Source organism: Drosophila suzukii, chromosome 3, assembly GCF_043229965.1.
Source record: "Drosophila suzukii chromosome 3, CBGP_Dsuzu_IsoJpt1.0, whole genome shotgun sequence".
NCBI classification, from domain to species: domain Eukaryota; kingdom Metazoa; phylum Arthropoda; class Insecta; order Diptera; family Drosophilidae; genus Drosophila; species Drosophila suzukii.
This window is the reverse complement of record NC_092082.1, coordinates 92,303,185-92,329,665: the sequence shown is the minus strand read 5'-3', so window position 1 is coordinate 92,329,665 and position 26,481 is coordinate 92,303,185. Positions and strand designations below refer to the sequence as shown.

Sequence of the window (26,481 nt, the reverse complement as noted above, 5' to 3'; positions counted from 1 at the left end):
TAATACTCCCTCACCTTATCGCCGCCCTGTCGGCATGCACAAAAAATATGATTTATGTATTTAATTTAATGTTCTTGTTGTTGCAGTCGCTTTTAGAGGAGCGACCGGCTGAATGTGTTTATTTGTCAGGCGACAACGGGATAATAACAGACAACACCGAGGGGAAGAAAATCCTACGGAAAACGATTTCCTTTGTTTGCTCTTAACGGCATTTCGCTGTTTTAAAGGCATTAAATTATCTTGGTATTGCTTCGTTCCTCTGTTTTTTATTCTCTACAGGAAATAAAAATGAGAAATGTGCGGCGACTTAGCCTTGTTTTCGGTTTATCCCCTCCCTTCGGTGTTCTTCCGCTTGTAATTATAAATAATTTGGCCTGTTGTTGGTTTTTGTTTGGCAGAGTTTGCTGTTGAAGTGCATTAATAAATAAATAGGCGAGAGAGCAACTATAGGGCACTCGTTGGCCTGAATTATGCAAGTTGGTAACAAAACAAGGGCAAATCAAATCGCAGCTTACACAACATAATCAAGCATATGCTGTGTTTATACGCAAGTCAGTTAAAAATGTCTATACTATACAGTGGCGCCTGAGAAAGGAACTTTTATGTTATGGTAAGTGAAAAGTTAGCATGTTACACGTAAGTCTTTATAACCAAAATACTTTATACGCAGGATCATTGCGTACCGTTTTTTATTGAGTAGCGCCCGAGCAGGGACCGCTAATTAAAAATGTTATAGACTGAGAATGGTAGAGATACTCTATAGATACTATAAAAACAGTATTAATCTTCAAAAGGCAGTCGCATAAACGTAGTAATAGATATAGAGCACACACTTTGCGAAAACATTAAGCACACACACATGCAATTACCATAAGCCGCACTCACACACACAAGCACACAGGGACTATAAGGCGAAAAGGGAAAAAGAGCCGAAAAACAAGGATCAAGTGCAAATTTTTGATAATTAAACATTCACAGCGCCAAAATGCTTAACACAAGCGCAAGCGGAGTCAACTGGGCCTGCCACGCCCCCACAGCCCCCGGCCACGCCCACCAAAGGGGCCGAACTTATGCCGGCAATGTAATTAACACACAAAAATTGAAATCTGCTGGCAGGAGACGAAGGCTATGGCTTCATTGAGGTCCTAGGAATGTCTGCAGATGTTGGGGCATGTGCATATGTGTTTGGGTATCCTGCGGAGTGTGTGTGTCTGTGTGTGTACTGGTGTTTACACACACGAAGTCGCAACAACATCCTTTTTGTGTTTTCGTAATTAAAAATCAGCTGCAGGATATTTTTCGCCCAGATTCTCGCCAACGAAATTACAACCTCAGTGAGTCTGAGTTGCTGTATTCGCAAGTACGCGTGTATACAGCAATTTTCCCAGCTACTTGTAAAGCGAAAGAGCGGGAAACTGGTCCGCCCACATGATAAATATTAAGCGACTTCATCCCACCGATTCAATATTTCGCAATTAAAATGTGTTTAAATTAAGGCAAGCGTTAAGCAACTGGGGGAGGACAAAATATTAAGGCTAAAAGGGGCAACAAATCTTTAAAAATATCCCAAAACAACTTAAAAAGATCTTTAAAACTGGAAAACTAAAGATCAAATTTTGGATAGCACTTTCTATAGCATGATTTAATGGCGGATCTAAACAGTTTTTTTAATTCCACATTTATAATAGTAACATCAGCAATTAAAACAGAACCACAACACCAAACTAATTTTAAAATATTTTTAATTTCCATTTACATCCACTACCCACAAAAATTCAAACAGCCAACCAGTTATTGATCCCATATCTTTCTATTAAGCAAATAATAAAAAGAATATTTGTCCATTTATAAAAATTTCAATGAAATTCCTTTAATTGCGTTTTTTCATTAATTAAGCAGAAATATTTTCGGAACAGGCGAGTTCAACCGACGCGATTTTACACAGCGGACATAATTGAATCCGCGCACCTACAGATAAAAAGGACACGGGATGAGGCTGCATTTATCCACCAGATACTGTGCAAAAGCATGTGTACAAGATACTGCGGGGTCCCAGCCATTCAACTCATTGTAATGAAGAAGCTTAAAATAATTAACCGGCGAGACTCCGACTACGCGGAGAGATAAAAGAATTGCAAAAGCGTTTAACCGACACAACAAATATGCCTCAGTACTCCCGTATGATTTAAACAAATAGTCTGGCCGGAAGGGAGTGGGAAGTGCGTTAACATTAAAGCCAAAAACCGTGAACAAATATTTTTCATTCCAGCATTTCAGGTCTGGTGCATTCGATTTATAACCAGGTCCTTGTCCACTTTGTCCGCCAGCCGAAAAACGTAATTTATTTCCCGATCATTTATTTTATATTAATTAAATATGCGGTTTTAACATATACATTTAAATCATACACACTCGCATATTTATATTTACATATATCATTTGGGCAGGGAGCCGGGGAAAATCGGTTTTTAAGCTGGAAAGAAAACATTGAGGGATTTCCCCCGTTGTTTCTGTACGTTTCTTTATTCGGCGACCGCAGTGAAAACAGAAAATCCAATGAAACGTAACAAAACGGCCTGATATGGAACGAAATGCTTTGACAAGCATCTGCTTTGGGCGGCTCTGCTGGCTGGGGGCGTGGCATGTTTTTGACAAATTGACTTTGGCAGCAATAATAATAACAATAATAACAGCAACGGCAACAAGAGCCGATTTTCAAGTACTATATTCATATTGATTTCAAACGGAACTTGAAATGCAAATGACAGATTTATTTTTCATGCTGTCGCTCTGCAGCTGTCAATCAAACTGTAGAAGGTGTTGATTGATGTCTAGCCGCTGGAAGGGGCGCTGAGATTTCAAGTGGGCGGGGGTTATGCATTAAGAACATTTCAAATATTTTTGACAGCTCCGAATTTGAAATTTCAGCGCCTTTCTAACGATGCCAGCTAGCACAGTGGTGGGAAGATGGAATTTTGTTTTGGAAGGTATAATATTTTAAGAAGTACATATAGGTTTCATACACGAAGCTTGAAGGCAATCCAAATCCGAACTTTCAAAGACTTTGGTTTTTCTTGATTATCTCAACTGCAAATATATGTGTGATTTAATAAGATGAGTACCCATTACTAAGGAAAGTCCTTCCCATTCAAGTCAATTTTCTTGGAACATTTTTCTAGTCTTCTTTTCCCCATCACCACTGTGACTTATCTGGTGGAAAATGCTTGAGTGAGTTTTTCTTATTGACGCAAGCTGAGTCCATGGAAGTGGCTTCTGAGCCAGCCATTCAAGCGAGCATTAGACATGCTTAGAAATGCAATGGAGCATGTGCAGCTCGATGCTGAAAGAGATTACCCCCGTCTCGAGCTGTCCAATCCTCCCCTGAAATTATGAATGGCGCTCGGACAGCTCAGGGAAAATAAAATCACCACAAAAATTGCTATTAAAATCTTAGCCTACATTTCATTGTTTGCTGGCTCTCGCTCTCGGAATAAAAATACGAAAAAAACGGCGAGCCCAAACAAAAACTGTGTTCGCAGGTGCTAAATTTGCAAGCGCGAGCTTTGCCTTTGTTTGGGTTTGTCGAGTGTCGAGTATAGTAATTTGTTTGCATGTTTATTCATGAAAGCGTCGTCGAGGCAGCAGACAACGGGTAGACGAAAAATAAATACTGGCTAAAACACACACAGACCCAAAAGCTCGCTGGCACACACGCACTTGAACAATGCGAATGCGAATGCAAGCCAAGTTAGGAGCCCCTTTCCCTGCCTTCCGGCCTCGTGACACTCGCGTTTTAAATAATTTAGCGCCACCCGGTGACTCACACACCCAAGTACAGCAGGGGCCACAACAGTAGTTCAATAAGGTATCCTATAAAATATTTCACTTCCAATATATGATAGTATTTGGATTATGTCTTCGGTGATATCATTCCTCAAGAACGTTGTGAAGGTATAAATCATGTTTTTAAATCATTTATAAAGGTGCCTAAAAGTATGCAATGGAATATGAACTTCCCCTCGAAATGAACCGGTCCGACATTAGAACTCAAAATATATAGTTGCATACTTCTAGACACATTTTTTTTTATTTCCAGTAATATAATCATGATATAAATATTTATGATAATTGGAGATTATGATGTTCTATCAACAGAAATATCTTCAAATCAAATCACTCAAAAATAAGTAAGTAATATATTTTATTTACAGTGATTGTAAGATTTAAAATCAACACTTTATGTGAAGGAAAAGAAAGTAATGATTGCTACACTATTGACCCCCATTGTTTTACACACTCTGCACGAAAGCAGCGAAATTGAAAGCTTAAACGGCCGGGGAGCTTGACATCTCTGGCAGTGCTTAAAAGCGAGGCAAAAGACACAAAAAAGGACGGAAGCCAGGACACCGAGTTGAACTAGAGGAGCGGCAAAGTGCTTTAAATGGGTTGCAGGATTTTGGGCACCATTCACAGGACGACAGGGGGCTTGGGCAGGGACCTCCGCTCATTGGCTTTCGTCGAGGGGTTATCCTCTTAGCTTAACCCCATAAGGCCACAAAAGATGTTTAGCTTTATTTATGTGTCGAAAATGGTAAAGTGGAAATGGAATAAAGGGGGCCTGTGGGTTGGATGAAAGGCTCATGGATTATGCACTAGGGGAATTCAAGGCAACACAGTTTGCTACTGATTTAAGGCTAACTTTCTCTATCTTTAGGACCACACATTCTTTTTAGGTAGACAAAAATGTTTAACTGCATAAAGTAGAGCATTTTAATACACAAATTATAGGCCCAAAAAAATTTTTATTTGCAAAAAATCTCCAGGGCTTGTAGAGACACTCTTGATTTTATTTCCAACGTAATTAAAAACACATTCGGTGCAAATTGTGTCAGTCGTTCAGTCCCTTGACTCCGCCCACCTGCAATCCCATTAAAAATTTCCCCAACGCATCCTTTTCGCTGATAATAAAGTTAGTGCTCTACATATCCCCGTAATTTCCTTATTAGGACGCCACTCCTTTAATCTCACCAACTCACCTGGGCTCATTCAATTCCAACTTTTTGCACTTTTGATGCAGTTACTTGGCATGAAACTTACAAAAAGCAGTGAAGCACCAAACTCCGCTCTCCATGGAGAATTCAATTAAAAACTTCAGCTCCCTGAGGGGAGTGAAAGTAGTACGTAGAAAAAATAAGCAGAGGAAGGGGGACTGGGACTGGGATTGAAAAAATCATAGAAGTATTTTTGATTTTGTTCGCATATTTCTGTTATTGGTTGAAATTCTATACGGGAGGAGGATTAGTGCCACCCACCTGGAGTTCCAGGAGTCGGAGTCTGGTCTCCGGTATCTGGCATCCCTGGCCAAGCTCGCACAAACGAAATAATCCAATATACATATTGTATTGTGCGATAATACTACGGCTCGGAACGAAGCCAGAGATGAAAACCGGCAGTCCTGCTGATTTCTTGCCTCGTTTTTTCCCTCTCCATTGCAGACCCACACTCCTTTGTTTAACAATGCTTTCCGGATATCGCTCGGTTGTTTTCTCTCCATCGAATGCGTTTCATTTAAATTTTTTGCAATTTTTAGGCAGTTTTATGCTTGGCAAAGTCAACAACTGGCGAACAGATTCAATGGAAAATCATTTCAATTTCTCTGGCAAATTTGCATACACACGGCCCGTTGTCTGTCCGTATTATTTTCGGTGCTTTTGTGCAAAAGAATTGGAAAAGTTAAAACCCGCCAAAGATTCTATGAGGTGAGGCTTTAATGAAGCCTCAAATCACTTGTCTATCTGGAAGAAGAGGGTTCCACACAAAACATTTCCCCTTGCTGAATAAGTAAACAGAAATTTGCTTATTTCCCCATGAGCTGGCAATAAATTACTCCGGCAGATAAAAGTAATTCGAGAAGAATAATTGAAATTGTAATTGTCGCAAACGATGGAGTGGCCTTCCCTTGACTTTATACTCAATTTTGCCACATTGATTTCGGGCAGCTGGTGCGCCGCATTTTGTTTGCTCCTGGGTGTTCCCTTTTTTCTGCCAACTCTGCATACGACAAAATAAAAGATAATGCTGATTGTAAGTGCTGCACGGAAAGAAAAGGGGATACAATAATTTATTTCTGGATTTTGTTTTAACACCAAATTACATTTATCAAGCCGCAAAAAAGAAAAAGTAGTTTCTTTGGGTTTTAAATCACTTATTAAGGTGCCTAAAAGTATGCAGTTAAAATAATCAAAATATTATTTCTGCTTTTAGGCACCTTTAAATGGATGTGATTTTAAATATTAAAGATTTTTGTGGCATCCTTGACTATTTTGTGACAATATTTTGGAATTCTTATTTTTTCCAGTGTGGCTTCTTCTTTCGAAATCTGTGGTCCATAACTGGTCGAGTGACCCCTGCCCCATTCGGGCAACTGGCCAGCCGGGAAATGTGGCAACTGGCCGGCGCTAATGTCACCGTCTGGGCCTTTTTGGCAACCTCGCCAATTGGCAATCGTACGTGAGTTCTGTTTATTTTTATGTGACAATGCAAAGTAAGTGCACTCGAGTTGCTTGGGAGGTTGGTACACATAGGGTCCAAAGGATGTGCATAAAAATCAGTGGGCTTTAAAGTTAACGATGCATCCCGCTCAATTACGGCAAAATAAACAACTTCATCGGCCGCTCCGCTTCCGGTTCCGCTACCTGCGTCCGGATTTGGACGTGGATGTGGGTGAGATCGGCCCGAAGTTCCGCGCGGCAGGCCTGCCATAATTGTTTGGCTAGAAAAAACAACAGCTCGCAGATGCCAATCAGCGAGAAACCGGCTATAATGCCGCAGATGTTGCCAATTGTACCTGGCACGGGGAACACACACATAAAATGGTGGGTGAGATATGCAAAACGACCAAGGCTTCCCTGCCAAATACTCACTGAAGGTCTCGTACCAGGCGCACTTAATAATCTGGCGAAAGTATTGAATGTGCGTTTCGGCAAAATAAATACGAACCACGGCCAGTTCTGCGGGGGAGGAAGAGCTGTGCACGGGGACCTTTCCGGATCCGGGACTGAGTCTTGGGCCGTAACTGTTATTGGCACGTGGTCCGGGATTGCTTCGCCTGCAAAATGAAAATCTTTTACGACGGCAAGGAGTCAGGGCACAACGCCAGTGCTGGCGGAATATTAAAACCATATGGGGTTAAAGGATGAAATAATCACAACAAATTCTTAAAATTATCTGGAAATCACCATAAAGATTTCTTAAAGCATGCAACACTATATTTTAAGCCCAGAAGATTCATGGATTCTTCCTAAAAAGCATCATATTGTCAATGTACAATGACACCTTTAATAATTCTAAAAACTAAAACGCGAATTCTTTAGACCTAAAATCATATTCTGTTAAACACTTGTCTAACTTCAACATTTGTTCAACAATAATAACGTTAATTAGTTTCTAAAAAATATAAATAGAGTTAAATTATAACCTTCAACAAATAAGCCAAACGGGCAACACTGCGGCTTTCAATTCGAAAGGGGTTGGGCCCTCGAATGGCTCCATATGGAAATTGAAAAGCAAGCCCGGCATGGTAAATGAATCGGAGGCACAACGGAGTCGCAGTTCGCACCGCACTGAATCCGCTTTGGCCAGTGGACTTACGCTGGACCCTTGGTCGGATTGGGAGTGGGCAGGCCCAGAGTCATGGCTCCACGGACACTGTAGCGGGTCTCCGTGCAGGAGGCCAGGCAGAGCGGGCAGTAGAGGGCGTCCTGCAGCTCGTGCTCCAGACCCGTCACATTCTCGCGACTGGTGATGACGTTCAACCACTTGACTGGATGGATGGCGGGGGAAAGGAGACATTTATTCAATGAATTCGCGATTAACTCCACTTAAAACCCACACTCGTAGCGCTTGAGACAAGCCAGGTGCTGCAGTGTGCAGTAGATCCTCTTCTCGTTCCCATCGATATATCTGTGGGGCAGGCTGAACGGAACGCACTCGCACAAACTGACGACACTCTGCGCCCTGCAAGCAGAAATGCACTTACTGAAGGTATAATGACGGGCAAAGATCCACGGCATCTCATTCTCAAACAGGCACTTGCGCTGCGTTTCAAGGAAAAATGGAAATTAAATTTAAATAAATAAAAGATATTTAAGTGGAGCCTACCACGGATGGGCTCATACTTCGCGCTTCAGGAAGCGTTTCAAATATCTTGGCTCGTACTGGAAGCAAGGTGTTAAAGCCCGTTTCGGCCACGCGTTCTGCCACGCCCCCGGAATAGGGATCCGGATAGCTGTGAGGCTCGTAAATGGAGATCTAAGCAAGCTAATTAAACAACAGGTTCTATTACATTTAACTACCCACCACAAACCCATTGTGACCATTTATCTTGTAGAAGTTGTCTCTGGGGTCCGATTTAAGAGTCAAAACCAATCCCATGTCGGGGCCAAAGTATCGCTGCCTAAAGTCCCTCTTATTGACATATCTGTGGAAATATTATTTAAGTACTTCAAAACATATTATATCTTACCACCCATCTACAGAAACGATGGTCCTTTATTCCGGATAGAATGTATATTATTTCTTACCTCCCATCATAATTAAAAGTGCAGCAGTAACCATGACTGGTCAGGGTTGTCTCAAACTTATCCATGCAGTCGAAGAGTCGCCCGGCAATTCTGCAGCTTACAAACATATCACTACAGTTCGGTGTGAGAAAGTGCATGCGCTTTCTGGTATTGAAAAATAGGTCCTCTTCACCCGTATCAAACTTGTCCAAGAAGCTCTGAAAGCGAAGGGCATTATCTATATCCGCCAGATCCGTAGGATCGTAATACATGTACATGAAGGCCTTCAGTTGGTCGTAGAAATGACTGGCATTGCGATGCTTTGGATCTTTGCCACTACTGCAATTAAAAAAGGCATATTAGGGAATCTATAGAGGTATAACTTATTAACCAGATCTACAGTTCGTGGGCATATTGCCAGGCCGCACGTTGCGATATGCGGTTCAAGCTGCAAACAGATATGGCCGGGAACTCCACCTTCCAAATAGGATACATCGGGTGGTACATAGTGGTCACCAAGGCCTCCCGTTCGTTGGTGTAGGTGCCCCAGAGGAATGCAATTAGAACGCTCAAAGCGGTTATGTGGAAAATGAACCAGAAGAAACTGCGGGTGCACGGAAAAAAATGATATGATATGATCACCAATTTGTAGATTTTTTATATCATTTCAAATAATAGGAGCAAATGTTATAATGTTAAAAAATGTTGTGACATACTTTTGAACACTTTTTGTAACTGATTTAATAGTCTCAGTTATTTTTTAAATAATACAAATTTAAGTTGATATGATTTTTTTATCCGTGTAGCTAGCGGATTCGGGTAATGGCTAATGCTAATTGAAAAGGGCCATCCGGATGTGGCCAACCACCACCTACCGCTCTTTAATCCGCCGACCAGGCTCCACTAATTTGCTGTAACAATGGAACGACAGGTTCTGTAGCAAATCCTTTAAAGCGGCGGCAAATGACAATTTTCGCGTATCCTCCGCGGAAGTTCCAGGTAAGTGGTTGGGATGTTGAGTGGTGTGGTTGGGTGCTGCCCTTCCGGGATTGGGTATCCACCAGGCAGCTCGGCCCAGTGCCAGACGAAAGGGCTCCTGATCCAAGGACTCCATTGCAACTGGCATTGTCCTTGCGAGTACGGGCCGATTTTAATGAAAATTTCGCAGTCATGTCGTGCGTGTTGTTGTAATTAGGCCTGGTGCTCCAACTTATTGCCAACAAATTAACTGCTACATGGCACGTGGTGTTCGGTGGGGGAAAAACAGGAAAAACGGGGGAAACCAGGAGGTCCTGCTCTCGATTCGTCTTGGCAATTTCCCTTAATTGTCAACAATTTAAAACGAAATTAGTTAAATGTGCGTTAAATGTCAGCCAGCGGAAACATCATCATCATCAGCAGCAGTAGCAAGTTGTGTCCTTGTTTGTGACTCCCAAAAAAACAAGCCGGAATATGAGCTGCGTAGGCAAATGAAGGACACGTTTCGGCGGTGTCCATAGAAATTAAGATTTGGCTACCCCCAAGCTCTTAAATGATTAAAAATGATTAGGATTAGGCTAAGACAAGTTTCAGGAAGTATTTAATTAGTGCTTGGCTTAAAAGGTATTTTGACCGCAATGATGTCCGTCAAACAAGGCATTCCTGTCTTTAACAACTGAAATAGATATTAAATGTTTAAAATAAATGTAAATAATTCTGAAGAAGCAAACGTAAAAAGAAAAAAATTTTAAAATTTGAGAAAGGTTTTAAGTATTAAAACCAAACTTGAAACACAGCACATAACTTGTGGCTTTAAAAAAGAGGAACAACCAATCCAAGCATACAGGTAATATGCCAAAGCCAATATGTGCTGAAAAGGCGGAGAGGACTTGTCGATCCACGAATAAAGTCTGCGTGGAAATGCGATTGTTGGAACATATTGACACGGACGGAAATGGCACATTTTCGCCTGGATAAGAGGGGGTTTCGGGGGGCGACAAAGGATTGTGCGACAAATTGCTCCCCAGGTGGGTGTGGGACCAAATTAATCTGCAAATAAGCAGGCGACAGGAGGGAAACGGGGAAGGCAGCCGGCCGAGATAAACGCACAAAGAGCAGAAAATCGAGGAACGGGCAGGAAGGGGGCTATTCTTCTCTCTTTTTGAGGCAGCAAACGGAAACGGAAATGAAAAATGTGAAAAATGCAATGCGCAGCGAGTCGCGAAAAACGACAGTCAAAAGCGAGAAAGAGGGTGCAGTGAAAATGGCAAATGCAAATTGTCTACGGTGCGTATGTGCGTTTTGCGTGTCTGGTGCACACTGCGTATGAGTAACATCGATGCTGACTTGTCCTTTATCTCGGCCTCACCTTTTCCACCGCATCCACTCTTTGCCGATTCCGGTGCCAATAGTTTGCCATATCTCTTCGCGGGAAATAAACGTATATATGGCGCAGTAAATCTGTCATATCCAGACAAAAGCTCAAGCCAAGCGAATTCTTTCCTCTCCACCCACTTCCGCACCGGATGTCTCGATTCGAGCAGGGGACTTCCCCCATAAGGACCCCTGCTAAATTGATTCTCAATATTTGCATTAGATTTCCTGTCTCAATATTTACGCACAATTATACAAATTGTATGTTTTATACTGATTGAGTAATTAATTGCTTCAATACCAAATGTTACAATTCACTGTCCATATACGACATAATGTTGCCGAAAACAGTTGGGATAGTAAGTTCGGGTTATCAATTGACCAGAACAATTATTCTTTTCGCTGCAAGCCACATTTTGGCCAAGTTATAGTTAAAACTCCATAAAGTATAGCCAACTTTTAGGCAGAAGATGCACACCGTACAAAGCTGACTGCTAAACAACCTTGACTGCTTTATTTCGCTTCTTTTTTTTTAGTAGGAGATTAAAATGTCATGCTCGTGAATAATGCCAAATAACACTTGCCTGACCTGACCTAACAAGCTTTCAACACAAAAATGAGTTATTGCCAAAACAAACAGAAGTCCCAGCACCGGAACTCGCACAAATGGGATTGCAAAAACTTGTTTTCAATTGAACTGATTTTTTTATACAAACTTGTTAATTATATGTCGTAATCTCAATAACACAAGGGTGCCATATAAGGCGTTTCCTGAAGTTATCTACATAATAATTAAATAATCCACTTTACCACTTCCAGAAATTTTACCACAAATTGTTAATTATATTTTTTTATTGAATGGCTCGGTAATAGACATCTCTATCATTGGTGTCCTGAATGTTGCGATAGTTGTCGATCAAAGGATTCTTCCGTGAGTCCTTGAGGTTCCAGAGCTTTTCGATCTGACGACGTGGATAGTCAATGACGTCGGGAAAAACGGTCCACGTTACGGCTTCGGCACAATCTGGTGTGGTCAGAGATCCTAAAATAAAAAATGGTATATCAGCAATCCTTATAGGATACACTCATCTTACCATTATAGGTGAAAAACTCTCCTGTCACAATACTTCCCAACAACTGGCCAACTGTCAGTCTTCCAGTTATCGTGGCATTTGAGTTATATTGCACGATTCTCGGAAGCCGGTTAAAGATCTTGTTCAGTCCATAAAGCCGAGAGACTTGAGTAGGATTGGCAGTGGCCCTAAGCATTACCCCCAAAACAGCCAGCCCATCGGAATGCTGCGTTGCCTCACCCATCGTGTCGTATATGGTGTTCTTATGAACAATATGCATTTCCACATCGTAACGCTGGAAGTTGATGGCATGTTCTGATCCAGCGCTATTCCGCGATCCCCAATGGAAGTGTACGCTCTGGACCTCAAAGTTCCCGGGCAAAAGACTGCCATTTATAGAGGCCCGCTGCCCACCTCGAGTGGGAGGTATAACCATGTTAGCTAACCATAAGAATAGACAGAATAATCATAATTTGGGTATTTTCAGAAGTTCTTACCTGTGTGTCCATTATTTACAATTACAAGTGGCGTTTGCAAGGCCTGATCATAATTGTGGAACCGCAGGCGAGGTATGGAGACTATTTTAGACTACAAAAATATGATATTAGTAACCCTTAACAATAAATGTATACTGGGAAGCCCACACTTTTTTAAACCTTTAAAACTGTTTCAATAAGTCAATAAATGTATACTGGGAAGCCCACACTTTTTTAAACCTTTAAAACTGTTTCAATAAGTCATTTCTTAATCACCCTTTTCAAACTAAAAACTTACATCTTCGAAAATCAAATCTATGGGTGACTGCTTCTCCCCAGTTTGGCAGGTTCCCGTCCAGTCATCACCCTGCTCATCGTAGTTGTACTCTCCCGCCGACTGGTCATCTGCCCGATCCTGCCTAATAGCAGCTAGATAGGCCTCCGGTATCTCTGCATATTTATACCACACATTATTCTGGCAAAACTAAGGTTTTAAGCAACTCACCTATATAGGCAAAGGTGCATCCAGAAATGGCCAGCAGCCACCAATAACTAAAGAAGAACATTTTCAATGCAGAACTTTGTATAACTACTTTCAGATCCGTTCCTGTTGGAGATTCCAGCCAGACTGTGAGCTTCTCGGTTCCGATCAGGACCATTTATACCAGCGAAACCGGGTGAAAATTGCAATAATTTCTAAATGGGTGTGCATAAGAGGTTGATAAGCGCAATCAGCTTAGCTCTAGCCTATGGGCGCAATTTACATTCAAACTGCAAATGGGTTTACAGCTTTTCGGATGAAAAACCAGCTTGATAATTAACTTTGACTGTGGCCAAGACACTGAGCTTGTAATTGATGAATCCCGTTCCTCGTTCACAGTCGTTTTACATTGTAGATAGATCGACGAATCCCTGATTGCTCTGATTCAGAATTAAATGGTACAAGAAGGAGGAGCGCCACAAATCACTTGCATCATTGCTATAGGTAGTTTCCAAACAACGTGAATCAGTGCACTATTTATCAGAACCTCGGGAATAGACTAACGACTTTAAGCTTGAGATAGGTTTGTTTTCAGGGAAAATCCCACAAACTTTATCATTCACAGATTTTACAGCAAATATTTTTAAATGTTATATCTTTTTGTTACTATTCATTAAAATAATAAAAAGCTAATAAGAGCTTATCAAAGTATTTATGTTATGGCTTAATTGCCTGTCAACGTCTGGCAATCCGTCTAGATAAAGGTAAATTTATTTAGCCCTTATCTTGTAGTGGCTTTCAGAATGGGAACCAAAAACTGCACTCCTAAATTATATATCTATGAGTTTGTGATTGAATTCTCTAATAGTCTACACTCAAGTTTATTTTTTAAGCGAAGGTCACATTTTAAACCCATTTTCGTGTTCGAATTTTCCGAATGGAAGTCCAAACTGCACTTCTAGATCCCATAACTTGGGTAATTGGATCTCGATTTTGCTGTGGGATACCTCTATAAGTTTGTTGTTGAAGTCTCTAATAGTCTACATTCAAATATTTCTTTTATACGAGAGTCATAATTTTAACCCATTTTCATGTCCGATTTTTCCGTATTTCCAATGGCTCCCAGAATGGGAACCCAAAACTAGACTTCTAAATTTCATAACTTGGGTAATTGGATTTCGATTTTGATGTGGGATACCTCTATGAATTTGTGGTTGCATTCTCTAATAATCTACATTCAAATATTTCTTTTATACGAGGGTCAAAATTTTAACCCATTTTCATGTCCGATTTTACCGTATATCCAATGGCTCCCATAATGGGAACCCAAAACTAGACTTCCAAATTCCATAACTTGGGTAATTGGTTATTGATTTGGATGTGGGATACCTCTATGAATTTGTGGTTCCATTCTCTAATAATCTACATTCAAATATTTCTTTTATACGAGGGTCAAAATTTTAACCCATTTTCATGTCCGTATTTCCGTATTTCCAATGGCTCCCAGAATGGGAACCCAAAACTAGACTTCCAAATTCCATAACTTGGGTAATTGGATATTGATTTAGATGTGTGATACCTCTATGTATTTGTGGTTGCATTCTCTAATAATCTACATTCAAATATTTCTTTTATACGAGGGTCAAAATTTTAACCCATTTTCATGTCCGATTTTACCGTATATCCAATGGCTCCCATAATGGGAACCCAAAACTAGACTTCCAAATTCCATAACTTGGGTAATTGGTTATTGATTTGGATGTGGGATACCTCTATGAATTTGTGGTTCCATTCTCTAATAATCTACATTCAAATATTTCTTTTATACGAGGGTCAAAATTTTAACCCATTTTCATGTCCGATTTTACCGTATATCCAATGGCTCCCATAATGGGAACCCAAAACTAGACTTCCAAATTCCATAACTTGGGTAATTGGATATTGATTTAGATGTGTGATACCTCTATGTATTTGTGGTTGCATTCTCTAATAATCTACATTCAAATATTTCTTTTATACGTGGGTCAAAATTTTAACCCATTTTCATGTCCGATTTTTCCGTATTTCCAATGGCTCCCAGAATGGGAACCCAAAACTAGACTTCCAAATTCCATAACTTGGGTAATTGGTTATTGATTTGGATGTGGGATACCTCTATGAATTTGTGGTTGCATTCTCTAATAATCTACATTCAAATATTTCTTTTATACGTGGGTCAAAATTTTAACCCATTTTCATGTCCGATTTTTCCGTATTTCCAATTGCTCCCAGAATGGGAACCCAAAACTAGACTTCCAAATTCCATAACTTGGGTAATTGGTTATTGATTTGGATGTGGGATACCTCTATGAATTTGTGGTTGCATTCTCTAATAATCTACATTCAAATATTTCTTTTATACGAGGGTTAAAATTGTAACCCATTTTCATGTCCGTTTTTTCCGTATTTCCAATGGCTGCGAGAATGGGAACCCAAAACTAGACTTCCAAATTCCATAACTTGGGTAATTGGATATTGATTTAGATGTGGGAAACCTCTATGTATTTGTGGTTGCATTCTCTAATAATCTACATACAAATATTTCTTATATACGTGGGTCAAAATTTTAACCCATTTTCATGTCCGATTTTACCGTATATCCAATGGCTCCCAGAATGGGAACCCAAAACTAGACTTCCAAATTCCATAACTTGGGTAATTGGTTATTGATTTGGATGTGGGATACCTCTATGAATTTGTGGTTGCATTCTCTAATAATCTACATTCAAATATTTCTTTTATACGTGGGTCAAAATTTTAACCCATTTTCATGTCCGATTTTACCGTATATCCAATGGCTCCCATAATGGGAACCCAAAACTAGACTTCCAAATTCCATAACTTGGGTAATTGGTTATTGATTTGGATGTGGGATACCTCTATGTATTTGTGGTTGCATTCTCTAATAATCTACATTCAAATATTTCTTTTATACGAGGGTTAAAATTGTAACCCATTTTCATGTCCGTTTTTTCCGTATTTCCAATGGCTCCCAGAATGGGAACCCAAAACTAGACTTCCAAATTCCATAACTTGGGTAATTGGTTATTGATTTGGATGTGGGATACCTCTATGAATTTGTGGTTGCATTCTCTAATAATCTACATTCAAATATTTCTTTTATACGTGGGTCAAAATTTTAACCCATTTTCATGTCCGATTTTTCCGTATTTCCAATGGCTCTCAGAGTGGGAACCCAAAACTAGACTTCTAAATTCCATAACTTGGGTAATTGGATCTCGATTTTGATGTGGGATACCTCTATGAATTTGTGGTTGCATCTAATAATCAAGATTCAAATGTTTCTTTAATACCAGGGTCAAAATCATAACCCATTTTCATGTCCGATTTTTCCGTATTCCAATGGCTCCCAGAATGGGAACCCGAAACTAGACTTATAAATTCCATCATTTGGGTAATTGGGTATGCAACCAATTTCCCAGGCTCCTCCCTGGTTTGCATATAGTCCAAGTATATACATTTAAAAATCATTTAGATATAACTTATAAATGACACACTAAAATTCGGAAAGTTTTCAAGAGAAATTTGACTCTTCTTTCACCAATTAAGGTATCTTTCTATGTCAGTTTTATAGATCGAATTGTAACAGCTGTGGTAACAACCACACAACTCAAACCAGCTGCAACTGTAAAAAGTTGGTATTTGCTTATGACGTAACTGTTGCATAATTTTCAATTTCTAACCAAATGAATTAATGCAAGTCAATAAATTCTTGCTTAAACATATTTATTTTACCGTGTATTAATTAATAGAGACTTATTCAAGCGCGTCCAAATCGATGATACACAGGTCTATTGTTTAAGTCTTGAATATCCCGAAAATTGTTGATCATCGGGTGATTACAATGGTCTCTTAATTTCCAGAGCTTCGATACCATTGAAAAAGACACGGGCAGGATTTGGGTGAAAACAGTCCAGCTGACAGCCTCATGGCAAAGGGGCGTGGTCAGTGATCCGTCGTAGGACAGGAAGTCATTGTGGTCAACATTCCCAATCATCTCATCCAAACTAAATCCGGCCGGAATAGTAGTGTTCGATTCATCCCTAGGGGTCTCTATGACTGCATTAATTACTTTGGTTAAGCCCGTAGGTATGGCAATGGGCTCCTGTGGTGAAATTGATTAGCTTGATGGTTATAAAAAAATGGTTAGGGGTATACAACCTTTACGATTTCTAACAAGACACCAATAACAGCCAATCCGTCTTTTTTCTCGGCAGCATCAATGATATCGATGTACTTAGCATTTCGATGGACAATATGCATTTCTGCGTCGTATCGACGATTGTTAATCGTATGCTCTGATCCGTTGGAATTGGGGGATCCCCAATGGAAGTGTAGACCCTTGGCCAAGTAACGACCTCTCAAACGACCACCGGATATAAAGGGTGGCTGTCCATTAATCGTGGCCGGTATGTCCATGCTAACTGCAAAAAACACATATATTAATTAGTTTCCAGCCGTTGAAAACTGTTATACTTATTATAACTTACTTGTGTGTCCATTATTTTTAATAAAGATTGGCCCCTTTAACTCAACATTATAGTTTGCAAAATATATCCGAGGTGATTTCAATTCGCGCGTCTGGAAGATAGAAATAAATTATCCTTGAGCGAATTCCTGATACTTCTTATTTATTTAGTTTATAGCTTACTTTTTGTATATCAAACGCAATTGGTGATTGTTGTTTTCCTGTGGCACATAGGTCGGTCCATGTCTTTCCATTCGTCAGGTAATTCCATTCCATACCTACAGGTTTCAAATGAAGGGAGATACTTAGTTTAACCAGCATACATCTCGTAATCCCTGTTTTAGGGATCCAAGCAAATGCCTTTTTTATCCACTAATCCAAAAAATCATCAAAAATGTATTTTTTAAAAATCCTTATAAATATTAAGGTTGTTTAACCAACAACAAATTGATTTAAAATGCATATTAACCGTGACTGAATGAACTACTTAATAACTCAGTCTTTCTTAATTTTTTTACAGTTTGTATTCGTTTTAAATTAGTTTGCGCGCCCTTTATCACTCCTTAAAATAACACAAATTCCCATAGTTCTAGGACCTTAATTACCATTCGATGTATGGTGATACGCGAACGGAAGCCAAAGAAAAAGCTTGTGAAAAACATTTGCCTGCATTGTTGCTGATCGGAGATGTGATTGTTATGATTAAGATATTATAATTATAATTGATTTCAAGACAAGCGTGTTTACTTTGTATTTTATCTCGCGTCGTTTTCGATTTTACATAATTAATCCGATGCGAATATGCGGAAAATGTGTTATCTTTATTGCTTCTGCGGCGGCGGACGTCAAACAACTGAAACGGATCGCTAATACGACGATATTTTTTTAGTTCAGGTGGGGTGCAAATACATATGTACGTCGAGCTGAAAAGAAATTGGATCGAAGCGGATAGTTTTGCCACTGCTGGTCTTCAAACTGTAAATCAAGGTTTACAAATATAATAACAGTTTATTTGCCTTACACAACTAAAATAAATACAGAACTTAAGTCCAACTATAATACAATCACTTTCCCAGGTAGGCACCACTCAGATCTTTCCCGACTCTGTAGAAGACAGGTCGCCCATTTCGAGGTTGGATGGTCCGGAAATTGTTGATAAGCCTGTGACCTTCGGAGTCTCGCATTTTCCAGAACTTCGATACCGATGAATAGGATACGGGCAGGACTTGAGAGAACACCATCCAGGTGACAACCTGCTCGCAAAGGGGCGTGGTCAGGGATCCCCGGTAGGTGAAAAAGTCCCGGGGATTCACATTACCAAGCATCTGACCCAAACTTAAGCCGCCCGGAATAGTCGTTTTCGCTTTATACTTCGTAACTCTCGGTAATGCACTCATTACCTTGCTTAAGCCCGGAAATAACCGATTGGGATTCTGAAGAATAATGTTTAAAAATGTATAAGTGTTTTGAAGACCATAAATATTGTTTACATTTAGTCAAGCCCATCTTTGATCTTTAGGTTTGTGCTTTCAAATAAAAGATTGATTCATAGAAAAAAACAAAAAGAAGAGAACAGCCATTTAACTTTGTCGTAATGACACGTTTTTTTTCTCCGGCAAATTTAGTTCTACGGTGTAGATTTTCATTTCAGCCGAACTTGACTGCTTTATCACGTCATTTAAGATAATGAAAGTGTCAAGAGAACCGTGATTTTCCGTGCATTAACCTTTGATACGATACACGTTTTAAATTAATTTAGATGTAACTAAATTACCTTTACGATTTTCAGCATTACACCGATGACAGCCAATCCATCTTTCTTCTCTTTTGCCTCATCGATATCTTTGTATTTGGCATTTCGGTGTACAATGTGCATTTCCACGTCGAATCGCTGTTTGTTGATGGAATGCTCGGATCCACGGGAGTCGGGGGATCCCCAGTGGAAGTGAAGACCCTCGGCCACATAACGATTTTTTAGTAGACCGCCGGCTATGAAGGGTTTGTTGCCGTTGGCCGTTTCGGGAATTTCCATGTGAGCTGCGAAATAATTATTGTTAGTTGCTCTTCGTTATAAACTATTTGATATTTTTTAAAAGACAACCCACCTGTATGGCCATTGTTTTCAATGGTGATTGGCCCCCTTAACTTTACGTCATAGTTTCCGAAAGTGATCCGAGGTAATGGGACGATAAGCGACTGGCAGAAAGCATAACAATCTATTATTTATTGAAATAAATTAGCCTGGTTCGCCCCTTCAATTTTCCACAATCATTACCTCTTGTAATGCAAAAAGTGCCGTTAAAAGAGTTTTTGATTGCCAATTTGGAGAGGCGTTTTTGGTTACATACGTCATTTAGGGTACCACACTTATATAAACTTATTGGCAAATTAAGTGAATAGAGCCTATCAATGTCAAGTTATCGAATTTCCTGGTTGTAATTTCCAGACTACCGTATCACCAATTCCCGATTTTATGTATTTCTTTTGGAAGCATTTGATATAAAAGAATTTGTTGTCATTTAAATTGTTAGGTATGTTGTCTAATTCTTAACCGAATTTGTTTGGCATCAGAAGTAACTTAATGGATGCGCATATAAAATAGGCCGCGTGTCTGGCTCGCATAATTAATACACATTTGGTGAGACAAATCTTTAATTTAATGCTTTTTACAAGAACGCGATTGAGACTTAAGATAGTTTGTTGCTCGGGAATTTAAGCCTGATCGGCTAAATCATTAGAGACGGAAAATTTGAATGAACAAAAAAACATTATATTTGTAAAGTTATTGTTCACTTTTTGTATATATTAAAGTGCATACCTACTATTTATTTAATATTACATTTCATTAATTGTTAACTCACTTTTTGAACGTTTAAAGAAATGGGCGATTGTCTTTCTCCCGAGGAACAAATTCCTCCCCAATTTAGGCCGTTCGTCTCATAATTCCAATGTGCTTCCTCTTTGTGATCTGCAAGTTTCAAATTGAAGAAAATACAACATCTGAGCCGTTTTCACTTTCTTTTGGACACCTAGCACCTGGTAATCCTATTAGCCAAGACCGTTTGATGGAATTGGGTGACTCTCTCATTTCTGGAACCCAAACAAGGTATGGCAGAATGATTAATTACACTAGTTTACAAAAATATCTGGAAATGGAGCGCTCGTCGAATGCCGGTACGATTTTCTGCTTCAGTTTAAATATACAAAACCTTTTTTGTAGATAATGAATTTTTTCTTTCAACTTTTACTTATAATTTCATGTCTCATTAAGGAAGTTTTATAATCTCTTTAACTATTTTACCTAACAAAGATAATATTTTAAACAAATACGATTTCAGATCTTTTTAAAAACTAGATATTTCTGCCATTAATGCACTTTTTATCACTCCTCAAAGTTCCCATATATAGTTAGATCTGGGATCAAAATTACCATTTGATGTATGTTGATAGGCGAGCGGTAACAGTAGTAAAAGCTTGTGAAAAGCATTCGGCTGCATTGTTGCAGATCGCAGATGTGATTGTTCTGATTACGATATTATAATTATAATTGATTCCAACTAACTCGTGTGTCTTTGTCTTTTTATCTCGCGTCGATTTCGATTTTACATAATTTATCCGGTGCGAATATGCGGGAGATGTAGATATGCTAGCTTTTATGGTGCTGCTGCGACTGCGAACTTCAAACAACTGAATCGGCCCACAAATACCCCGATATCTTTTATAGTTTGGTGGGGTCTATGCGATGCCCACGTCGACTTGGCGTCTGGGGAGTTGGAATCGGATCGGATCGGATCTGAATTCGAAACCAAAGTGGGGCGTGATTAGCGGCAAACGGTAGCAGCAAGTGCCAGTCTAATTGCACTTGGTTTTCGAAATGATAAATGATGTATTCGATTTGTGCAATATAGACCATAAGATCTAAGGAAAACCGTGCTATAATGGATGGAAACGCGGAAAAGATCTTGCCAAAGTTGCTTGAACTCTTACATATTCATTTGCTTCTAATTGGTGAATGGGTGGGCTAAAAGATCTATAATATATACCCAAAACTTTATCATTTAATACTGCAAATGACCTCCCTTCATATGACCTCCTTACTGAATTATTTTGTATAAGGCTAAATTGTATACTTTAAAAAGTAGATTAAACAATTAAAATTATCAATAAGTAAAACTTGTTTTATTTGCCAAATTTGTAATAATCCGTAGATTTCAAATTTATATACAATTTAAAGCAAAATATTTTTTATTCATATTAAGAAATACACACTTTTTGCACTTAAAAACCCATCAAAAATGTGATCTGAATAGGTTTGCACGTGTTCAAAAAATTCAATAAATCAAGCAATTTGCATAACCCAATTCATTTTAATAACAAGCTTAGTCCCTGCTGCGACCCCTTCCAAATGCACCAAAAGAAAGTAGCTGTGACCATTTGCATTTGAATTGTTATCAATGGTAAATCGTATGTCCAAAAATTTGGCAAATATTCGAATTGAATCACTGGATCAGCCAGATTAGGCAGAAGTTGCGCGACGGGTTTCGACTACGTCATATCCAAAAGAGCAGGGAAATCCTCTGACCAGTTACAGCATAATGGTTTTTAGCCATAACTTCTGTCGAACGTTCCATAATACCCTAAAAGTGGGTGACTCACACAAGAGCGGCCAATTAGATCGAACAATGGTAATTATATTTATAACACAATTGGTCAGTGTGTTGATAATATAATAACATTTATGTTGGTCGGCGCGGTTTCACTTTTCTATCAACCGAAGAAAACGGCTTTTTTCAGGCTTTACATTTAAACTATATCTCGTATTCTGTCACTAACAACTAAGTATTCATGCACACTCCTTTTAGACATTAAGGTTAAAAGTAGAATATAATCAAATTTTGATATTTGTATGTAGGCTTAAAAGGCCTAATCAATAGAAACGTAACAAGCACGCGGTTTTTGGGCAGTCAAACTGCATCTTAATCCTTTGTTTTTACCCTAGGTCAGAGTTCGGTGGCGAAGTATATGCGCCTGCTGGGTCAGAAGTCGCCCACCGCATGGGAAACGAACTCGAACTGTCGCTCCATGCTGCTGTCCGTTTCCAAGTCGAGGGCATCATCGATGAAGTGCATCTCCACGTGCTCGCGGAAGGCATTGAAGGACACCTGGCTGGAATACTGTTTGCCGCACATGGGACAGGTCTTCTCCATGGCATCGGCTGCATCGGCCTTGATTTTCTCTTGTATAATGTTAATTCTCTGGCTGGGCGGCGTTCCGTTGTGTCCATTGTGTTGGCCTTCATAGATCTTCAGTTCGCTGGTCAGGCTGTCGTCCGTTTCCAGACTTTTATCGGCCATCTCCGGCTTCTTGGCGGTTTTCTGAGCGCATTCCGGACAGGGTTTCAGAGCTGTTTGGTTATGAAACAAACGTTTTTTATGGCGTTTACGATGACTACTCATATGATCTCTTACCAATGCGACTTTCTAGTAAAGTCAGGGCCGAGCTGAGCTCCTGCTGCTGCTTCATGGCCTCCCGCCTCATCTCCTGCAGTCCATCCATGCATCTTTTGGCATCCACATTGGCATCTGGTTCGCTGGTGGCTTCCTCCACCTTTTGAAGGTTGTAGGGGTAGCCCAGCTCCTCGTTGCTAGCACCAAAGTCATCTAGGGCTATTTCCTCCAGGCTGAGATCCTTAAGGCCGTCGGAGAGCACCTTCTGACGCAGGTGAGGATTGGGCGAGTGCTGTGTGAAGGTCTTGGAGCGCACCAGGTTCTGGTTCTGCTGGGCACGCAGGTCTGGGGAGCTGGGCACCTGGTTAAGCTGTTGATCCTTGGAGATCTGTGAAAGGCGAGACCAGAGGCGTCGGTTCTCGTTGGACACCATGCCAATGTGTTCCTCCAGCTGCTCCTTCTGCCGCTGCAGTTCAGAGACCTGTGCTCTTAGGGAGAGGACATCCCCGGTGACCCCGATACCGTTTGCAGGCGGAGGAGCGCCTTCCGACCTGCTGGAGACCTCCCTCAGCCTCTGGTTTTCCTCCTCCATGTTGGCCACGCGGCGCTGCAGCTGGATGCATCGCTCCTTGATCGTTTGCAGCGCAACTTGCAGTGCGTAGTTCATTTTGTCGCTGGAAGGAGAGTTTGTGCCTCCGGAAACGGACGTGGAATTGGCCAGGGATGTGATCTTTGCAGCGGATGCCTCCATTGCGATTTACCGGAGTTCCCAAGCTCTTGGCATCAAAATATTGGTCAAATCGGACCCAAAAATAAAGGTTTTCTTGGCGATTTCGTATGATTTTCTTTTTGTTGCGTTCTCATAAGTGGAACCGTGCGAGGAACTTCAGAAAATACCAAAAATGATACCGATAGTTTGAAGTCTTTGTGAAGGGGATAGTGTTTTTGGCACAGTGGTGATTCGTCATGTAAAAAATAACACAAATCTCAGAAATTGATTCTTTAAAATGAACATGTAGCACCATATTTATGGGTAGGGGTATCAATCAGTAGTTTATTATCACTGTGGACGGTAGAAGACGAAATTACGAATAGCGTATTTATTTCCAATAAAATTCATTTTCTGAAGAAGAACTAGAAAACATGCCTTAGTTTTCACCACAATAAAAATTTCTATTCAACAAAGGACATGATGAAACATACTATCAACAACGATAGTTTTCTCGACGCAAAGTGTTTACTGTATTTCAGTATTTTCGTATGTGGTGGCCGGGTAACGTAGCGAACAGCTGTTCTTGTTTACGCGGCGTATTATCCAACATATTTCCCAATGCTTTGCGGCAAAAGCTTAGTTAATAGTTTTTACAAATATAAGAGAAAAGTGTGGCAGAATGTAAGCCTGATTACAAAGCGGTGCAATGCAACTTACCACCCACCCAAAATTCTGTTTTTCGGAACCGACAACTTTTCTTTGCCAAGTTTGCAGGCACTGCACAAGAATTGCAGGTAAAATGTAGTTAAAACAAAATAATTTTTGGTTAATATGTATGTTATATCCTTAGGGATCGCCTGGGAGTTGTTACGTCCTTCAAAAGTCCCGCCAACTGCGTGAGGAGCTATGCGGAAAAGGAGAAACTTCCCCTACAAAAGTGGCCAATCGAACCCTCTGAATGCTCCAAGTACGATCTGGGTGTAGTAGTTTCTTTTGGCCACCTGATACCTGCCAGTATCATCAATGGATTCCCCAACGGAATGATCAATGTCCATGCTAGCCTGCTGCCCAAATGGCGAGGTGCTGCTCCCATCATATACGCCATCATGAAGGGAGATGCCAGGACAGGGGTTTCCATCATGAAAATCGAACCACATCGGTTTGATATAGGAGCTGTAAGTTCGTTGTTAGTTTTTCTTTATAGATAGTACCACTTAAAATTTATACTTTAGATTCTAGCTCAGCGAGAAGTGGCCATTAAGCCCGACGTACTCATGCCAGAACTGCATGCATCTTTGGCCTTGTTAGGAGCCGATTTACTGGTGGATACAGTCAACAATCTATCAGAGAGACTGAAGGAAGCCAAGCCCCAAGATGATACAAATGCCAGTTATGGTAAAACATATAGATAACAGCTCTAGAACCTATTAAAACCCGGTTTTCCCGTAGCTCCAAAGATCACCAACAAAATCACTGAGATTATCTGGTCAGAGCTCAGTGCCCTTGATGTATACACTCGTCACCGAGCTTTGTATGGTTACAAAAACCTTACCACCAGTTTTGTGGACAAGCAAGTGCAGCTGCTGCAGCTAAGGTTGCCAGAAAAGCCACTGGTAGTCCAAGAACCTGGTACTTTTAGCTATCAAAGGAAGAGGAGATCCCTGCTGATAGGATGTGCTCAGGGAAGTCAAATAGAAGTTCTTCAGTTACGAGTAGAAGGCAGAAAGCCCATGAGTGCCCAGGACTTTAACAACGGGTTCCTGAAGCAAGCAAGATCCCTGGAGTTCACCGACAATAAACTAGCGAGAAATTGATAACAAAGTTAGTGATTTAATGCACGAAGGAGGCTTAAAGTAACTAGGCCAAATCCGAGGGCTTGACCTCCTTGGTTTCGGACAGCGGCTGCGTGGATTTCTGGAGCAGGTTCTTGGTGAACCACATGGGTCGGGGCTTCTTCATCTCCACGATGCGCTTGTTTTTCAGATCATCCGAAGATTGCTCTGCTTTTTCGCCTTCGTATAGAACAATGACCTCTTTATCCACTGGTTGTAAGCCCAGGGTCTCCTGGATTTTGGACTGCATGAGCTCTGTTTCCTTCAGGACCTTTTGGTAGCAGAAGGCTGGGAATGGAAAAGTGTTAAGGATTTTATGGATACGCAGGTTACAAAATTCTTACGACATAGGACTCCCATTTCGTGGTCATGACCGCACTGCAAACACGACCGGATGTTCCTCTTTTCCCTCAAGGGCTTCCAGTTGTATTCCGGGTATCCAAACTTCCGTTTCAAGCGTTTCTCCACAGATCTCCTGTGTTTCGGAACGGCCCACAACATTCCGTCGCCAATGAGCTGCTTCAAACTGAATTCCTGGGAGGTTTTCTGGCTGTGCTCATGCTGGAAACCGGCCAAAGCCAGCGCTGTGTAAATAGTTGGTTATTATAGTCATCTCAGCTTGGCATAGTATTTCCCACCTGGCGGATGTCCTCCATGTGGCAGGAACAGGCGTTCCACGTTCCTGATGAAGTTTGTAATTGATAAAAACAAGTTCCTAGACATTTTGTACCTTCCTAATATTTTTGGATTTACGTAAACGTGATTGGAGATGCGCAACAGCAGACAGCTGTTCTATCGATATATTTAAGTTTAAGCAAAGACTACGTAAAAAAGCACGATGACAAAACTTAAAAGTAACCAATAATTGCACTTAGTTTAAACAAATTAAATTGTCATCACAATTTAGACAAGTAATTTGCTAAAATTATTCCTAGTGCATATTCTTGTCAGACATCAATCCGACATAGTTTTTAAAGCACATTTCCTCACTTGTTAAATAAATATTATTTTCGTATGAG

The 26,481-nt window shown here is 40.3% G+C and overlaps 7 protein-coding genes across 7 annotated transcripts; 1 reads left to right on the top strand and 6 right to left on the bottom strand.

Moving 5' to 3' along the window:
- Positions 1-6,336: 6,336 nt before the first annotated feature.
- ppk24 (pickpocket 24) lies at positions 6,337-9,687 on the bottom strand. Its single transcript, XM_036819394.3, has 9 exons — positions 9,437-9,687; positions 8,962-9,165; positions 8,583-8,900; positions 8,366-8,479; positions 8,161-8,287; positions 7,892-8,096; positions 7,651-7,822; positions 6,924-7,108; positions 6,337-6,847 (listed from the first exon to the last, which is right to left on the bottom strand). The coding sequence occupies exons 1-9, from the start codon at positions 9,685-9,687 to the stop codon at positions 6,645-6,647; spliced, it is 1,779 nt and encodes a 592-aa protein (XP_036675289.3). The 3' UTR covers positions 6,337-6,644.
- A 2,060-nt stretch (positions 9,688-11,747) lies between these two features.
- On the bottom strand, positions 11,748-13,126 carry CAH5 (Carbonic anhydrase 5). Its single transcript, XM_017075709.4, has 5 exons — positions 12,968-13,126; positions 12,761-12,912; positions 12,484-12,574; positions 12,008-12,427; positions 11,748-11,955 (listed from the first exon to the last, which is right to left on the bottom strand). Exons 1-5 carry the CDS (start codon positions 13,119-13,121, stop codon positions 11,765-11,767), a joined length of 1,008 nt encoding a protein of 335 aa, XP_016931198.4. The 5' UTR covers positions 13,122-13,126; the 3' UTR covers positions 11,748-11,764.
- Positions 13,127-16,721: 3,595 nt separating this feature from the next.
- Positions 16,722-18,349, bottom strand: LOC108010768 (putative carbonic anhydrase 3). The gene is made up of 5 exons (XM_036819620.3): positions 18,077-18,349; positions 17,655-17,749; positions 17,494-17,584; positions 17,165-17,427; positions 16,722-17,108 (listed from the first exon to the last, which is right to left on the bottom strand). Exons 1-5 carry the CDS (start codon positions 18,141-18,143, stop codon positions 16,764-16,766), a joined length of 861 nt encoding a protein of 286 aa, XP_036675515.2. The 5' UTR covers positions 18,144-18,349; the 3' UTR covers positions 16,722-16,763.
- A 110-nt stretch (positions 18,350-18,459) lies between these two features.
- On the bottom strand, positions 18,460-21,996 carry CAH6 (Carbonic anhydrase 6). The gene is made up of 5 exons (XM_017075737.4): positions 20,902-21,996; positions 20,333-20,439; positions 19,577-19,667; positions 19,246-19,508; positions 18,460-18,904 (listed from the first exon to the last, which is right to left on the bottom strand). The coding sequence occupies exons 1-5, from the start codon at positions 20,966-20,968 to the stop codon at positions 18,536-18,538; spliced, it is 897 nt and encodes a 298-aa protein (XP_016931226.3). The 5' UTR covers positions 20,969-21,996; the 3' UTR covers positions 18,460-18,535.
- Positions 21,997-22,336: 340 nt separating this feature from the next.
- Positions 22,337-23,810, bottom strand: spn-F (Protein spindle-F). Its single transcript, XM_017075705.4, has 2 exons — positions 22,940-23,810; positions 22,337-22,875 (listed from the first exon to the last, which is right to left on the bottom strand). Exons 1-2 carry the CDS (start codon positions 23,667-23,669, stop codon positions 22,508-22,510), a joined length of 1,098 nt encoding a protein of 365 aa, XP_016931194.3. The 5' UTR covers positions 23,670-23,810; the 3' UTR covers positions 22,337-22,507.
- A 402-nt stretch (positions 23,811-24,212) lies between these two features.
- On the top strand, positions 24,213-25,451 carry LOC108010767 (methionyl-tRNA formyltransferase, mitochondrial). The gene is made up of 4 exons (XM_017075695.4): positions 24,213-24,424; positions 24,481-24,805; positions 24,863-25,025; positions 25,080-25,451. The coding sequence occupies exons 1-4, from the start codon at positions 24,249-24,251 to the stop codon at positions 25,442-25,444; spliced, it is 1,029 nt and encodes a 342-aa protein (XP_016931184.4). The 5' UTR covers positions 24,213-24,248; the 3' UTR covers positions 25,445-25,451.
- Positions 25,441-26,259, bottom strand: mRpL32 (mitochondrial ribosomal protein L32). The gene is made up of 3 exons (XM_017075830.4): positions 26,101-26,259; positions 25,807-26,046; positions 25,441-25,750 (listed from the first exon to the last, which is right to left on the bottom strand). The coding sequence occupies exons 1-3, from the start codon at positions 26,183-26,185 to the stop codon at positions 25,488-25,490; spliced, it is 588 nt and encodes a 195-aa protein (XP_016931319.4). The 5' UTR covers positions 26,186-26,259; the 3' UTR covers positions 25,441-25,487.
- Between the last annotated feature and the right edge of the window lie 222 nt (positions 26,260-26,481).

What these genes read in the sequence shown, in the direction of transcription:
- CAH6 (XM_017075737.4), bottom strand. Translation starts at nt 20,968, where the DNA reads ATGCAGCCGAATGCTTTTCACAAGCTTTTACTACTGTTACCGCTCGCC. An exon ending in TTTCTTTAAACGTTCAAAAA is followed by an intron (nt 19,668 to 20,332) that starts GTGAGTTAACAA and finishes GCTTTCTGCCAG; the next exon opens with TCGCTTATCGTCCCATTACC. An exon ending in TGAAAACAATGGCCATACAG is followed by an intron (nt 19,509 to 19,576) that starts GTGGGTTGTCTT and finishes ATTATTTCGCAG; the next exon opens with CTCACATGGAAATTCCCGAA.
- LOC108010767 (XM_017075695.4), top strand. Translation starts at nt 24,249, where the DNA reads ATGCTTTGCGGCAAAAGCTTAGTTAATAGTTTTTACAAATATAAGAGA. An exon ending in ATCGGTTTGATATAGGAGCT is followed by an intron (nt 24,806 to 24,862) that starts GTAAGTTCGTTG and finishes TTTATACTTTAG; the next exon opens with ATTCTAGCTCAGCGAGAAGT. An exon ending in TGATACAAATGCCAGTTATG is followed by an intron (nt 25,026 to 25,079) that starts GTAAAACATATA and finishes GTTTTCCCGTAG; the next exon opens with CTCCAAAGATCACCAACAAA.
- CAH5 (XM_017075709.4), bottom strand. Translation starts at nt 13,121, where the DNA reads ATGGTCCTGATCGGAACCGAGAAGCTCACAGTCTGGCTGGAATCTCCA. An exon ending in ATGCACCTTTGCCTATATAG is followed by an intron (nt 12,913 to 12,967) that starts GTGAGTTGCTTA and finishes ATAAATATGCAG; the next exon opens with AGATACCGGAGGCCTATCTA. An exon ending in AGAGTTTTTCACCTATAATG is followed by an intron (nt 11,956 to 12,007) that starts GTAAGATGAGTG and finishes TTTTTATTTTAG; the next exon opens with GATCTCTGACCACACCAGAT.
- LOC108010768 (XM_036819620.3), bottom strand. Translation starts at nt 18,143, where the DNA reads ATGCAGGCAAATGTTTTTCACAAGCTTTTTCTTTGGCTTCCGTTCGCG. An exon ending in GTATCACCATACATCGAATG is followed by an intron (nt 17,750 to 18,076) that starts GTAATTAAGGTC and finishes TGAAACCTGTAG; the next exon opens with GTATGGAATGGAATTACCTG. An exon ending in TAAAAATAATGGACACACAA is followed by an intron (nt 17,428 to 17,493) that starts GTAAGTTATAAT and finishes TGTTTTTTGCAG; the next exon opens with TTAGCATGGACATACCGGCC.
- mRpL32 (XM_017075830.4), bottom strand. Translation starts at nt 26,185, where the DNA reads ATGTCTAGGAACTTGTTTTTATCAATTACAAACTTCATCAGGAACGTG. An exon ending in ACATGGAGGACATCCGCCAG is followed by an intron (nt 26,047 to 26,100) that starts GTGGGAAATACT and finishes CTATTTACACAG; the next exon opens with CGCTGGCTTTGGCCGGTTTC. An exon ending in CGAAATGGGAGTCCTATGTC is followed by an intron (nt 25,751 to 25,806) that starts GTAAGAATTTTG and finishes TTCCATTCCCAG; the next exon opens with CCTTCTGCTACCAAAAGGTC.
- spn-F (XM_017075705.4), bottom strand. Translation starts at nt 23,669, where the DNA reads ATGGAGGCATCCGCTGCAAAGATCACATCCCTGGCCAATTCCACGTCC. An exon ending in TTTACTAGAAAGTCGCATTG is followed by an intron (nt 22,876 to 22,939) that starts GTAAGAGATCAT and finishes ATAACCAAACAG; the next exon opens with CTCTGAAACCCTGTCCGGAA.
- ppk24 (XM_036819394.3), bottom strand. Translation starts at nt 9,687, where the DNA reads ATGCCAGTTGCAATGGAGTCCTTGGATCAGGAGCCCTTTCGTCTGGCA. An exon ending in TGGCAATATGCCCACGAACT is followed by an intron (nt 8,901 to 8,961) that starts GTAGATCTGGTT and finishes TTTTAATTGCAG; the next exon opens with TAGTGGCAAAGATCCAAAGC. An exon ending in AATCCGACCAAGGGTCCAGC is followed by an intron (nt 7,109 to 7,650) that starts GTAAGTCCACTG and finishes TTCATTTTGCAG; the next exon opens with GCGAAGCAATCCCGGACCAC.